The sequence below is a fragment of the Pelecanus crispus genome, chromosome 1 (assembly GCF_030463565.1).
Source record: "Pelecanus crispus isolate bPelCri1 chromosome 1, bPelCri1.pri, whole genome shotgun sequence".
Classification (NCBI taxonomy): domain Eukaryota; kingdom Metazoa; phylum Chordata; class Aves; order Pelecaniformes; family Pelecanidae; genus Pelecanus; species Pelecanus crispus.
Window position 1 is genome coordinate 94,952,548 of NC_134643.1, and position 14,547 is coordinate 94,967,094.

General features: G+C 37.6%; 1 protein-coding gene across 1 annotated transcript in view; it reads right to left on the reverse strand.

Moving 5' to 3' along the window:
• The window catches only part of SLC22A15 (solute carrier family 22 member 15), a 33,357-nt gene that overhangs the window by 7,607 nt on the left and 11,203 nt on the right, over positions 1 to 14,547 (reverse strand). Inside the window, exons 2-9 of the mRNA XM_075721650.1 lie at positions 11,232 to 11,444; positions 8,012 to 8,144; positions 6,838 to 7,002; positions 5,702 to 5,831; positions 3,698 to 3,913; positions 2,246 to 2,386; positions 1,351 to 1,436; positions 16 to 136 (exon numbers count right to left, since the gene is read on the reverse strand). Coding sequence (XP_075577765.1) covers positions 16 to 136; positions 1,351 to 1,436; positions 2,246 to 2,386; positions 3,698 to 3,913; positions 5,702 to 5,831; positions 6,838 to 7,002; positions 8,012 to 8,144; positions 11,232 to 11,444 — 1,205 coding nt within the window. The remainder of the gene's footprint in view (positions 1 to 15; positions 137 to 1,350; positions 1,437 to 2,245; positions 2,387 to 3,697; positions 3,914 to 5,701; positions 5,832 to 6,837; positions 7,003 to 8,011; positions 8,145 to 11,231; positions 11,445 to 14,547) is intronic.

Sequence of the window (14,547 nt, forward strand, 5' to 3'; positions counted from 1 at the left end):
ATTAACCTGTGTTACCTGATCACTGTGGGATAAAGTTCTGATGTGTAGATGTAGACAATGTTAAATGCAGCACTGATTGTCAGTTTCCCCAGCAAAGACAGAGAGCGACTATTCACCACCGCAAACACTCCAGTATCTGATAGAGAAAATGTGACCCTTGTAAGGCTTTCAAGCACTCAAATACATCTCCATAATCATTTCAGTCACACAACAGTATGGAGTGAAAAGGAATCTACTGAAGAATCTGCTATGACAGCCAAGCATTTTTCTATTAAAGGACAGTATTTGTCAGAGGTGATCTGCACCTTCATGAGAACTCTCAAAACCCAAGAGAATCTAAGGAGCCTTCTTTTAGGCAGCAATGGCAGAAATCATCCAACATAATTTATATTCTGTGTCTACAGATTTATTACCTTTATTTGTGCAATCAAATTTATACAAAGAAGAAAACTCTCCATGTAACATACTGAAAAAATAACTGAAAAAATGGATATTAAATTCATGGCAGACTTGCTACTAGCCCAAAATTGTTTCCACTCTGTTAAATATAATCCAATAGAAAAATACTGGGTTAAATGACTGAACAGTCCTAGACACTACAGTTTGGAACTATTGCCCAATACCAGAAAAAGGAGAAAATGAGTTTTCCTTTCCTTGTCTTCAGTGTTACAATAAGTGACATCTTTAAAGCATTAAAATCCTGCATTAATGCTCTACTAGTACATTCTTCACTGTGCAATTTTGTTTCTATCATTTTGAAAAACATCCAAAAGATGAAGAAACAAACATTAGTGTGTCTTTACAAAAAAGACATTTAATTTCACATTTCTTAAAGATCCTTTGCTTCAGAAGATTTTCAGAATGCTCTTTAAACTAACTCTTTAAGCTATATGGCCACATTACTAGTACCACAATCACACCAGTCTTGAACATTAGAACAGTGAGAAAAGATGGAAACTTGCTCCAAGATTTGATTCTTAGGATCTTCTGACATTGGCTTCTCACTTGGAGAGATACAAACATGTTGCATGGATACTACTTACACACTGACCTATCACTTGGCTGTGATAGATACCCCAAGAAACATCATTCTGGAAAGGAGTGACTGATGTGATCAGAAGGGCAGACTCCAAAGACAAAAGTTCAAATCCAAGCCTTTCTAACAAACTTTCCTTAAGGTCTTAGGAAGGTTGCTGCTTACCCTTTTTGCAAGTTAGCTTCTCTGGCTTCAAAAGTTGAGACTTGCATGTGGTATAAGCCTAATCTACTGGCAACCAAAGTCTTAGGCTGTAAGGATGCTGTGTTTACAGCTGCTTATTACATACTCCAGAAACAAAAGGAAATATTTACCTTTCTTTTTAGGAAGAAACATGACAATAAGACAAGCCAATCCACCCAGGAACAGAAATGCACTCAATGTTCGCTTCCGACCAAACCTGATGTGCAAGGATAACAAAGCTTTATTCTGTATTAGATCTGTAGTTTGCAGAGCAATGAGTCCTCTAAATTCATGTTGCCTCTTTATTTGCAGTTGAAAATTCTGAATGCCATCTCACAAACACTTCCTCTCATACTGTTTTTAAACAAGCTTCTACTGCACTCTTAACAAAATGAGCATCAAGTCTTTATGCAGTGGCTGACAATTTCTAGGATTTTGATTGGCTTCCCATTGTGTGTGCACATTTGCAAAACTCCTCAGGAGACATGTAGAGAAGAGACTGGGAGGTGAATTCTACAAAAAGTGAAAGACATCGTCCAGAGTGTCACGGCTCAGGAAAAGTCTAAATATCTGAATCAACAGCTCTGCTCACATACTAGTGCACACAGCAGCTATTACGTGAAACCACACAACAGCTTCGGTTGAGTTTAGTTGCAATAGCTTTAACACAACAGTGAGAACAGGGATTACAAGACAGAGGTGGGAAGAATGCCATCTTGTGTTAGCATGGAGTCAGCACAGCTACATTCAACTGATCTACAAGATCAGCCTCACCTCTGAGCTAAATTTAGACAGCACATTAATAAGTTAACTACTGAGAACAAGTTAAACTTAATTCAAATAAAGATATATTAATGGCACTTTCAAATAAAAATGCATTTCCCAGGAGAACATAATGAAGTAGTAACATTGAAGCAGGAAGCCCCATACAACAAATACAAGCTAGGAGATGCAATATACAGGAAATTTATATTTGAGAAAAAATTATAACAAAACCCCAAATGGGTTAGTAAGTTTCATACTTACCATTTTTGGTTAATCAAGTAAATACAGATTGGGTATGCTGGGATTTCTATCAACCCTGAAAGCGCTAAATTGGCATAAATACTTCCACCTAAGTCACCCACATTAAGGGTAAGACCATAGTAAACCAAGCTGCACACAAACCTGGAAAAGACAGAAAGAGTAAAATCAAAGCTGCTGTTTTGCCTGCCAAATCAAAGCACTGGTCTGGCACAATACAGTATAAACTATGTTTAGTGTTTCAGAAGATAGGTCTAAAATGTTTCTCTGCAACTGTATGATGCTTTCTAGGTAAAGAAATGATTTTGTCTCTGCACAGATCCAATTCCTGACTTATTACTCAGTTAAACTTAAGACTACACTTAAGAAGAATGTGCATAAACCACAATAAAGTTAAATATGATCATGATTATATCATTTGACTTGAGAAGTGTCTTTGTCCTTTTTGATCAGGTTTCACTTTAGTCCATACTTTCCCAATTGTGTGTCAACTCTCAAACAGTTCAGATGACACTTCTGCCTTAATTTCTACACCCTAATCCAGTTTTATTCACTCTCCAATTCGGATTTTTTTTTTTACTTTTCTTTTGTAACCCTGCCTGGCTGTCGTCTTTACAGAGAGGAAAGGAACAGGTCACTAATTCATTCTGCAAGAAATCAGCAATTCTCATTTAAGGCACAGAAAAATCAGCTGTTCTGCAGTAAGCATTTGGAAAATCAAAAGGAAAACAGCTCTGTGTTGTCTGCTGATAAAATAATGCAATTTGGTTTCCTCTTAATCAATACATCTTCCCCAAATATATGCATTATAAAAGCAACTGTATGAACAGTAACACCAGAGGACTCACATACCATGTCATACATAAGGTTTATTTCAAGGTGGCAGCAAAAGACCTCAGGGCTAGCAGAGCTATCAAACAAAATAGGCACTTTTGTAGAGTTAAATTTCTGCTAGTGACTAGAGGTAGCTCCTGCTCCTCACTACAGAAGCTGCTAGCACTGGCAGCCCTTTCTTTTAAGCAAATAAGCACTTATTAGACAAGGTAGGCCGCCCACCTGATAATGGGCTCCTTACACACAAAACAAAGACTAATCCATGTGCCTGAAAGTACTGACACATAGCACTGGGCCAAAGAGGAGGACAGCATGACTAATCTCAGCAGCCTTTGAGGGTCAGAAAGGAAGAAATAGTTCTCAACTACTTTGAGAATCAAAAAGCATGGCAGAAATGCAGAGATAAAACACCTAAGAACTAGACTGTAAAAACAGCTTCACATTAGAAATGTACTAAGGAAACACTATAGTACAAGGATCCTTTTTAGGTACAGTATCCCTAATAATACAGGCTGAGACTAAGTACAATCTGCAGTATAAGCCAATTCTCAGCAACATGTTCTCTCAAAGACTTAAAGAGGCAACAGTAGCACAGCTGGGCCTACAAAGTATTTCAAGTACCAGGTAAACATCATTATCAAGGTGCGTCCCAAGAGAATCTTATATCGGAACAGATCCAAGAAGCTGCCAGCCTCTCTGGAGCTCCTCTCTGCTGCCAGTTTTAATGAAAAAGTGCACTTTTGCTTGCGGTTCCTCTTCGCAATGAGGTAGAGGGCATCTTCTGCTTCATTCAGCCGTCCTTGTGAATAGAGCCAGCGAGGGGACTCTGGAATGAATCTGAAACACATACATACACACAGACAGCTTTAGGGCCTTTCTCTTCTACAGGGCTGGACTTGTCTATGGAACTAAGGCTGAAATAAGTTTCAGTATAACAAAGAATTTTTCAAACAACCCTTCAGGTATAGAATTGACTTACTCAAACAGAGACAAAGCATGTTGAAAGGAAAGGGAATACAAGTCATATGTAATTTAGATACCAAGAAATTACGTTGAGTATATACATATATACACACATACATATACACACAATACTACAAATTACAGTATCATTAGGACTCTTAGGAGAATTCAGAATTAAGGAGGCACCACATTACTACAAGTAACCACAGGGTATTTTTGTAACACTAACTAGTTGTCTTCTGTTCCTCATTTTCCAACTTTTTCCCAAATTCTCTCCTGTAGACAGGAAGGCAGAGGCTGTGCAAAGGTCATGCTCTTGGTCCCCATATGCACTGTTCACTTGATCGGTCTATAACTCCAACACAGCCTACAAACCAAATCTTCTATTACTTTCAGATTCCCAAAACTAATTTAAACTTTAGTCTTTTGCCAGAAGCTTTAAGATTTTCGCCTCTGACCAGAAGTGACATTTTTCCTTTAAGTTTAAATAAAAGTGATTCTGTGCTTTTACAGAAGAAAAGAGCTTAGAAAGGAACATGTTTTCTTCCCCGTGATAAAAAAACAGATCTAATAGCATTTTCTGCAGAGTAATTTTTAAGCAACGTCTGAGGGAGGCAGTATGAAATCTGGAATTAAAAATCCTTTCTTACAGTAAGATAGGCCTCTGAGCACAGCTTTGAAGTCCCAAGCATAAAGGCACTTCAAGAAGTCATGCATATCAATCTGAAAGTAATTTTTTTTTCCCCCCAAAGGCCCCAAACACCACTAAGTTTTGAAATATCAGAAGTGTCATCTCGGCTTTTTACCTCATGAACAGCCTCTAAGACCTTTCCTTGAGTTCTGATGCTTCCTTTGAAAGGGTATGTTGACTCTTTAGCAGAGAGCTTTATTCAAAGAGTTAGTTACTGAAGTTAAATATATGTTGGAAGGAAAAAAAGCCTTAAGTTTAAACAGTAGCTAAAGTTATTTTCTTCTTTCAGTTACTGAGATTTTGCTGTCAGGAGGTATATAAGAAGAGCACACTGCATCATATAGCTTTCAGTGCTGAAGTCCACAAACACAACCCCCCTACTATCTTAATAAAGAAGCCTTCTTCCTATTCTTCCCTAAACACATTTGAAAAATAAAAGGAAGCTGCCTATTTTTTTTTTTGCATGTCACCTTTAAGACTGTATGTGCAAGCTATTTTGATGTTGTTCCTTCTTGTGTAAGCACAATTGTAAGAGAAACATCATGTTATCTCAAAACCACAAAAACATTTCTGTATCTTTTAACATGTATATATAGTGTCTCATAGCATACCAGACATCTGGTTTAGATCATCTACATGTACCAGTTAAAGAATAGGATGTGCTTCTACACCACTCTAGAGACTGCTCCCATCTACAGTAACAATGCATACACAATACAATGTACACTTACATTTTCAAATACTGCAGCACTGCTATTTAAAATAAGCACAGAACACGGGGTAGTAGAGGTTGAGAGAAATACCTTAGTTACCCCATTTCATACCATCCTAGAAAAGCACCTTGACTTAGTAGTTTAGTTTGTTGGTTGGGTTTTTTGTTTGTTTTGTCTTGGTGCCCGCCCCCCCCCCCCCCCTTATTTTTGACATTGATGATGACATCTTGATGAAACTTAGTTTGAAAAATGACTTACAGAGATAGAAGAAAGACGACTGTTCCTTCCAGGTTAACCACAACAGCCAGAGTCCTCCAGGAACGAATGAAGTAGCCTAATAAAGCATACTGGGCAATTCCCACAGCAAAGAACAAGCCACCAATAGATCCTAATATACAATTGAAAACAAAACATTATCATTCCTTTAAGGAACATTATTAACTCTCAACACATGGGATCAGACAGAAACTAACACTTCATGAAGAAAAATTCACTCAGCAATACAGGCAAAACCACAGCTATTTGATCAAAGAACATTCTGTCCTTCACCCATGCAGGGCAGAAGTATTACATCTAATTGCAAAGATCAATACAACTCCAAAAAGCACTATTCTACATCCTCCTCACCCAAAAAAGCCCCATGAACAATTAAGTCTTGTAATTCCAAGTAAGTATGTTTCAGCTTTCTATGTGTAAAAATAAATACTACAAACCATTGGAAAACTGGTATTTTTAGGAATATATAGTATTCATTTGTGGCTCTCATGATTTGTAAGATATCTTGTTTTGAAACAGTCTCAGCATAGCATGTCTTTGGCACTTGTCACAGACTGGGTAAATCAGGCCCCAGAGCTGTAACAGTATGATTCATACACATCATATCTGAAGGACAGCTTCAACACTACCAACCAAGACAGTTAAGCACGTCTGCATCTTTTGTTCTAAGGTTGATTACCACATGGGACAACTTTCAACACATAAACAATAGTTGTCTCGTCTTCCCATTATATAAAAACACTTCTGACTTCTTTGAGAACTGCCAGGAATGAAAGAATTGATATTTAGCATACAAACACTAAGCTCTGTTTAGCAGAGTCCAAAATTCTGATGGATAGAGCTCAGCTATCACAAACCTTGGATGAGTATTTAGCTGTGTAACATTCACAGGGGATGTTTCAACTGGACCTTTCTCAACTTGAGTGATGCAGAAATCTGAATGGCCCCAAGTCATCTACTGTGTTTGTCTAAGCTTCACATTAAACAAAGCAGGGCTCAAGATCCTCAAGCAGAATTAAATTGCAACTGCTACAGTGTTAGCTTTGGTGTGTCTCAAGCGGTGTGCGAGACCGAAATCTCTAAATTCTGACAAAAAGACATTGACACTCAAACTTTACCTGCTAATGCCCAGTACGCAGTACCCACACACTCATTCAGTAGAACAAAGGCCACCAGTGACATCCCACCATTCATCATCCCTACCAAGAAGCGAGAGATGGCAAAGAATTCATATGAGGGTGAGAATCCATTTGCAATGGCAAACAAGATGTCCAGGGCAAAACCTGGAAAACAAGGCAAAAGGTTTTATTTCAGAAGAGTACCTAAAGAAAAAACAGAAGCGTTTGTCAGTATCTTTAGCTGATGTTCAGTGGCATCTGTCCTAAATAATCACAGTCAACAGCTATAACACACTGCTACATACCACAGGTTTGGGCAGAAATTTAAGTACCTAAAGTCAGTGTCATGAAAGGGGGGACACAAAAGGAGTGGTTTCTGATACGTAATTTGCAGTACTACACCTTCAAATTCACAGCAGACAATTTTTTCACATACTCAGAACTACTGTCCGGCTCCAGTTAAGATGGCTTGATATTTATCCCCATTCAGAAGCCACAGATTAAATAAATGACCAAATATCTCCCCTCATTCTTGGAAAGTAGTCCATACAAACTAAAGAGAAACATTACCAGGGGACAGTACGTAGGGAGTTTGCACTGCATAGCAGGCCCACCTTTATCTGCTTTGAATGAGGTTGTTCCTTTAGAAAAGATAATCCAATTTTTAATTTTACATGCTCATCCATTGATACAGAACTTTATAAATACATACACAAAACATGAAGTTCCAAATGTTGTTTGATCCGGGGACAGTAAAAAAGCTTATGAGCTTTAAAACACACTGAGGATCACAAATATATAAAAATTAAATAATGCAGACAGGAGATAAAAGGTGCAACAAATTCCTAGCAGATTATACATCTAAGAACATTGCTAACAAATTACTAGAAAGATTAATTGCAACTGTGCAGGTCCCATGAGCATGACATGCATGAGTGTAAGCCCTTCTGGTATGATTCCTAAATCCAGATTAAATCCTGATTTGACAGTCAGATATTAATTTCTTGCCCCTACTTACATTCCTGAAGTATACTGGAAGGACCAAAAAAAAAAGAAATCACAGCACATTATTCACTGCTCTGTATCAAGCTCTCAGCAGAAACTGGGCTCTTGTCACTGATCTTCAGAGACTGACATCTCTGCTTCATTCATTTTGTTAGGTGGCAGTGGTTACCTATGAGATAGACTTTCTTCCTCCCGAAGCGATCCGAGAGCTGGCCAAAGGAGATTGCTCCAACAAACACACCACTAAAGTAGAAAGAACTGGCAGCACTGACTTTGTACGATGTGTTGCCAATTAAAAACCACTGGATGGAAGGAAAAAAAAAAGAATTAATGAGAATTCAAGCAGTTCACCAACAGCTAATAGCTGGAGGGAGATGACACATATTTTAAGAAAGATTAAACTTTGCATAGATCTCCTAAGGATCACATTCAGTCAGTTATCAGATAGTCACCAAAACACAACTGCTGACTCCCAGACTCACCGGATGGTACTAACCAATTGCACAGTTCCCCCAAATCATATGCAGTCTTTGATTCTGAAATCAAGGACAGATCCCTCAGGATACTGTAATTCTTGCAGCATTCTCCCACTCCCCCTTTTATTGCCTTTTCTCACATAAATCTATTAACTTAAATAGACTCAGTCCTACCTCTTGACATATGTCACTGCAGTGTGTAGGCATACTATGCAAAAATAAAAATTGTGGTTTATGTCCAAAGATAATCCTGCATACACTCCTCCTTATGAACTGTCTTGTCACCAAGAAACACTTTGGTAGCATTACACAGGTTTTCTGGCATTGCAAATACTCGTCTTTTTTGCAGCCTACTTTATGTCATTTCCAATTCTTCTCAACTCCAAATACAAACCTGATCTTTGTATGTTTGATTCTTACAGACTTAATGTCTCAGGTTGAACCTGACAGGAAATTCTTTCTCCTGCAAAACTGCAGAATGAAAATATGCTGTGCTCTCACTGTTCAAAAGTTATTTCCTTTTGTATCCTAAAAACTCCACATCTTGTGTTCTTTTCTTTTTCTACTCTCCTTGCATCTTGAGATAATGTTTCTTCTTAGTGACACCCAACTTTTCTTCCTGTGCTGGTAAGCTGGTGATTATGCCATTATCCCTGCAATAACACTCTAATCTTCTCCTCATAATCTTCTCTTCCTCTACTAAAACCCCATTAGATATCCTTTCTAGCAAAGCTTATATTATTTCAAAGCTCAGTTATAAAGTACCTCACCATAAGAACAGAGCCATGCAATTAAACCTCACCAAGATTAGGGAGCTAACAAAAAAATCATTCAGAAGCTCCAAGAAAATAACTTGCTTACTCTCAGTATATGCTTCATTTTGAATTGTCACTTTAATGGTGAGGTGTTTACTGATATGGTAGGTAAAGTGCCCATAAAGCATCAAGACTGACAAAATTCAGTTTTGTGGTCCATGTGACCACAAATCAGCTTTTGAAGCTTCTCTAGAATTTAAAAACAATTCCCAGAAAAATACATTTGTATAATAGCATATGAGATTAATTTCATCTTGAAATAACATGGTCAGTTTGTTTTAAAAGAGCTACAAGAATCACGCCCTAACTTTTGGTACAAAAATTAAAAAAGCTGCCAGCACTGAAACTCAGTGACATTAGATGCTTTCTGAATCATTCAGGGGTGAAGGGATAATTTGGTTATGAAGAAAAATTCATTCTGCAAATTACTCTCAACAGCTAAGAAGCCCTTTAAAGGGCTTGCGGCTTTTCTCTTCTATATAAAGCATGCTACATATATATGCCTGATACTCATAAATCAAGTTTTTTTACATCAGAATATTTTTTGGTGTAAATTTGCAATGGTCATGCTATTAGTAAGTGATGCCACATGATAAGCATGAAAAACATCCTCCTTGAATGTAGAAAAAGCTTCTTTATGCATCTGTAATGAAATTAGATAGCAATTCCCCAAATAAGTGCAATATCACTAAAATCTTTGTATTTATCACATAACTTCAAATATATCACACATTCAGCTAGCAAATTTTGAAAAAACTGTATTTTAACAGTAGGAAACAGAAGAGGCAACAAGATTTATACACATGGGCCTTTACTGAGGAGTATGTTGCAGAACTTCAAAGCAGAATCTACACAAGTTGCCTTTTTTTTAATTTTGTATTTTTCAAGTAAACTTCATTCTTTACCTGCATTTCTTTTCTAGGCAGCTCAAATGCATAAGAATCTTTATAAAATTTATGTCCTAAAACACTGCTAGGCTCTACAAACATGTATGACTTGTCAAATTTAAGAGAATAAAAGATTCTTGGATAAATTAAAAAGCAAAACATGAAAGAGCCCAGAGATAGTTTGAAAACCTTACTGCGCTTTAAATAATGCTTAAAAAAAAACACCATCCATTAGGATTTCAATTTAAATAGTGGCATAAGTACTCATATCCTCTTTATTACTAGAATAAGAAGCCATGCTTATTGCACACAACTGCTTGGTACTATTCCAAAGCTGGCAGTTTTTATTAATATGCTCATAACCAATAAAGTTAAGTGCTTTACAGGACTAATTCAGATAGCATTAATGCCTCTGGACAACAGCCACAAATTATCAAGCGGTACTACACTTAACTGTATAGCTCTAATTTCAGGTCTTGGAACAGATGCACTCGGATAGGGCTCTTGCACTGAACGATTTGACAGTAACAGATACTGAAGGCCCCAGGAAGGGCAGGTGTTAACACACATCAGTGCAGAGTCTGGAATAATTTCTGTAGGGACTGTGGCTAGACCATGAAAGACAACACTTACAAAACAGAGAGGTTACACCAATAAAGCTAAAGCTTGTTTTGGGATGGAATGGGGGAGTTGCTTTATCCACCTGACTCCCCACTGCCCATGACTTCTCTCATATCTGGAGTTGCAAAGACTGCAGAAGCCACTTCCTCTCCAGTTCCTCCACTGCTTGCTAACTGCATGATGGATGCACTACAGGTATTTGACCTCAGCAAGGGAATTGCAAGAGATGGCCAGAAAGAGCTCAGGGTCTGTAAAGGGTTTTGAGCACATTAGTACAATGAATGACATGATTCCAGCTCAACTGTGGAACCAGGCTACAGGATCCAATACATAACTTCTACATGGAAAAGGTGGGAAGTTTTGGAGCAGAACTTTGGTCAAGATCTGCATACCAAAATAAAGCTAGTTCTTGTTGCCAGTAAAGATATGAATAGATCACCTGTTCTCTATCCAGAGGTAGCACCTGTTTCATTTGCTAATCAAGGCATGCATTAGTATGGAAGAAAGAAGCAGTACAACCAGCCCCCTGTGACTGACCCACTAAGATTTACTACTCATGCACGAGGCAGCAAAACACATTTCAGACTTACCTCAGAGACTATTGATGTGAAGCTGCTGCTGAAGTGTACGTGCTTATGCACCTCACTGCCATTGGCAGTCAGAAGCCATTCCCCAAAAGCTCTCTGCTCACTTGCTGAGTGGTTGCTATGGCTCTGATTAGCTGAGAGCTCTTGGAGATCCCAGTGGTAGGGAGGAGTTGCACCCACCAATGCAATGAGGATGGCTTCAGTGGCCACATAGAGCTGTCATGAAAGACAAAAAACATCAAAGATACTAAACATACATCCAAGCAATGCTCCCTCTGCAGCTGGTTCAAATCAGTATTAAAAAAATATTCCTATTTTATATTTGCCTTCTACCACTACAAGATGCCATGTATAGCCCCCATCTACCAAATATCACACACTAAAGAACTACAACTTCAACACAGTGGTTCTTACACTTTTTATCTGTTGATTATTTGAGGAAAAAAAGTTCCCCCCCCAACACCCTTCCCTCAGAGGGCCCCAACTCCCACACATAGCAAGTACACCTCCTGGATGCATGAAGAGTTGTTAGCAGCACTAAGGAGACAAAATAAAACCATTCTTTAATGCAAGTATATTACTTTACTATAGCTTTTCTTCCCATCTGTGTGGTTTGTTCCTCTAATTGAGGAGGAATAGATCTCTTCCTCACTGTTTCATATCTAATCTTTCCCAATTTTACCAAAATTTTTCTTTCCTATTTTTTAATCTTCTGTGAACCTGTTTTACTCTTAAAAAGAGAGCTAGAGGCACACATGTGAACATACATATGTATTTTTTTATATATCTACACATTTATACAGACACACAAGGTATAGTTATTAACAGCAGGCTTTGTTTAGGAAAGAATAAATAAAACTGTTGGAAACAGACATTTCAAACCTGGTCTAGAACTGCATCACTGCTGCTTGCACAGAACAACATTCACAGGCCACTGCTTTAACAGTCTACATTACAAATCCATCTTAAAAGCAAGTGGGTTTAGATGTATTTGAACATAGACTTGCCACAAGTTCTGCAACAGAAGACACATGATAAAGTCTTCCGAAAGACAAAAGGAGTTGCTGGTAACAGGCACCGCCCCCCCCCCCCCAATAAAACCGCCTCTTGTCTCAAGCCTGCACTAAGGAACAGTAACTTAGCACAGCAGCTCATGACAAAAAAAAAATCCCGTTGCTTCTCCTGCCTACTACTTCCTCTGTAAAAAACAAAAAAAACTCAGCCATGCCACTCCATTCCTCAAACCTCGCTTCAGCCACCTCCTGAATACAGTTCTTGCTCTGCTCCCAGTATCGCCTCTGTATGTTCTTGGGAAGAAGGTACCCACAGGAAGCGTGCTCTCTCAGAAGGCTGCCACACAAATAATTCTCAAAACTGAGAAGACCATAGATAGGCACAAAAAAAAAGAAGTATGAAGACCTCTGAATTCTGATGCAAGCAACACCAGGTAATCCTATTCTGTACAACAGCTGAGCAGTGAGTTATACCCAGATCCAAATAAGAATTACTACTGAATTAACACAGAGACCCCCAAGTTATTACCTGAAAGCATTTTCCTTCCATCAGCTCCTTTTTGCATTCTACATGACAAACTGCTACTGTAGTGGCAGGACATACATAAGTATTTTTTAAAAAATAATTCTTTCAATTTTTTAATATAAAATTATTAAATATCAAAAGGAATTTGGAAGAAAAAAACCACAATCTGTTAACTATGTTATTTAAGCTAAAGAACAACTTCTAGATAGACAATGATGAAAAGTAAAAGACCTCATCTGGGAAAGAAGGCAATGACTAAGATTACATGGGAAAAGAGGTGTTAAAAAGCTGAGTGGCCATGTTGCTAGGGATGTGTGGATACAGTATTCAAGAACAGTTTGAAACTACTGAGAAATGAGAATTATAGGTCATGATCTGTGGTGCATGCCTGTACTCTGACTCACTCAGACAATTCCGTGTCAGGACTAAGTGATAACACCCTTGCTTTTGCCTTGTGAAATAATAACCATATTTTAAAAGTAGTTCAGGAAATGAAATCCTCAAGGCATTTGGTTTACAGAAAGCATAACGCTTTTCATTTTTGCTCTAGGTGAAACCTGCCCCAGCTACAGAAAACCAAATCAAAAAATAAGTGATTGCAGGCACAAAAAGAAACAGTACAGACACGTTTTTCAATAAAAAAAAAATTCAGCCTTAAGCATCCTAGTGGCTACAGCAAGCAAGGATATAACAAAGAAACACTTTCAATTGATCTGTTGAATCAGAGAAATGTATGAAGATGGAGACATGTTTTGATATTATCAAATAGTATTGTTCTATATTCAAGTTCACTGGAGTCACTGCTGACACAAGACTGTTTTTCCTAGTGATCATCTGTCTTGTACTTTGGGAAACAGGTATGGTAAACCCTCTTCATTTCATTGCAGAAACAAAACCCACAAAACACCCCTCAAAATTAATTTACAATTCTGAAGACCAGAAGCATTTTCGAAGTGGTCTTAAAAAGATGACAAAGAAAACTAAACAAAGAAATTCAAAATACAGTTTTTATCATTCAAGTAAGAGGCAGGAGTTTGTTAATGAATTGGAGATTCTCCCCTTAAGAATTTGAAATGCTTGCACTTAGTAACATAGTTGTGTAGTAACATATATTGTGATCAACATAAAATGCTATCAAATCAAATAGAAATATTATATAACAAAATCATAAGGTATAAAACAGCTACATTACATGCACTGTGGCAAAGCAAGCCCTTCATTTTTCATTTGTTCTAACCCAAGTCAAGTCAATTTATGTCACTTAATGTACACCTTCTATTCATAAAACATTTTAATTGGCTCTATGTGGATGTTAACAGTTCCCTACCAAACTCCCTGCACTGATCTGTATTAATCAAGATGAATACCAAGCACAGTTGGAGGAGGCAGCAGCTCATAGTCACTGATGACGAAATGCTGGGAGTTTTGTTAGTTTGTTTTAAGTTTCTCCTGTTTGTTTACATTCTCTGTAGGTTAAAATTTTATAGTCTGTCTAGATTAGAAGTCTATGGTGTAAGGAGATTTATTAAAAGGCAACACCTTAATAATCTGTAAACTTCCACTTTCTCTGCTAAGTAGAAGGAATTTTAGTTAGCCATTTATACCTATTTCATTAACAGGTTTTAATATTAACTTCATAATAATTTCAAAACGTTAATTTTAACAGAAATGCCTGGAATGTCTTGACCAGCTTTCTTGGTGTTCATTTTCATAATAAATTACTTCCAAGAAAAATGTAGAATCTCAAATAAAACTAGCAAGGGAGGCGAAAAACTTAAAT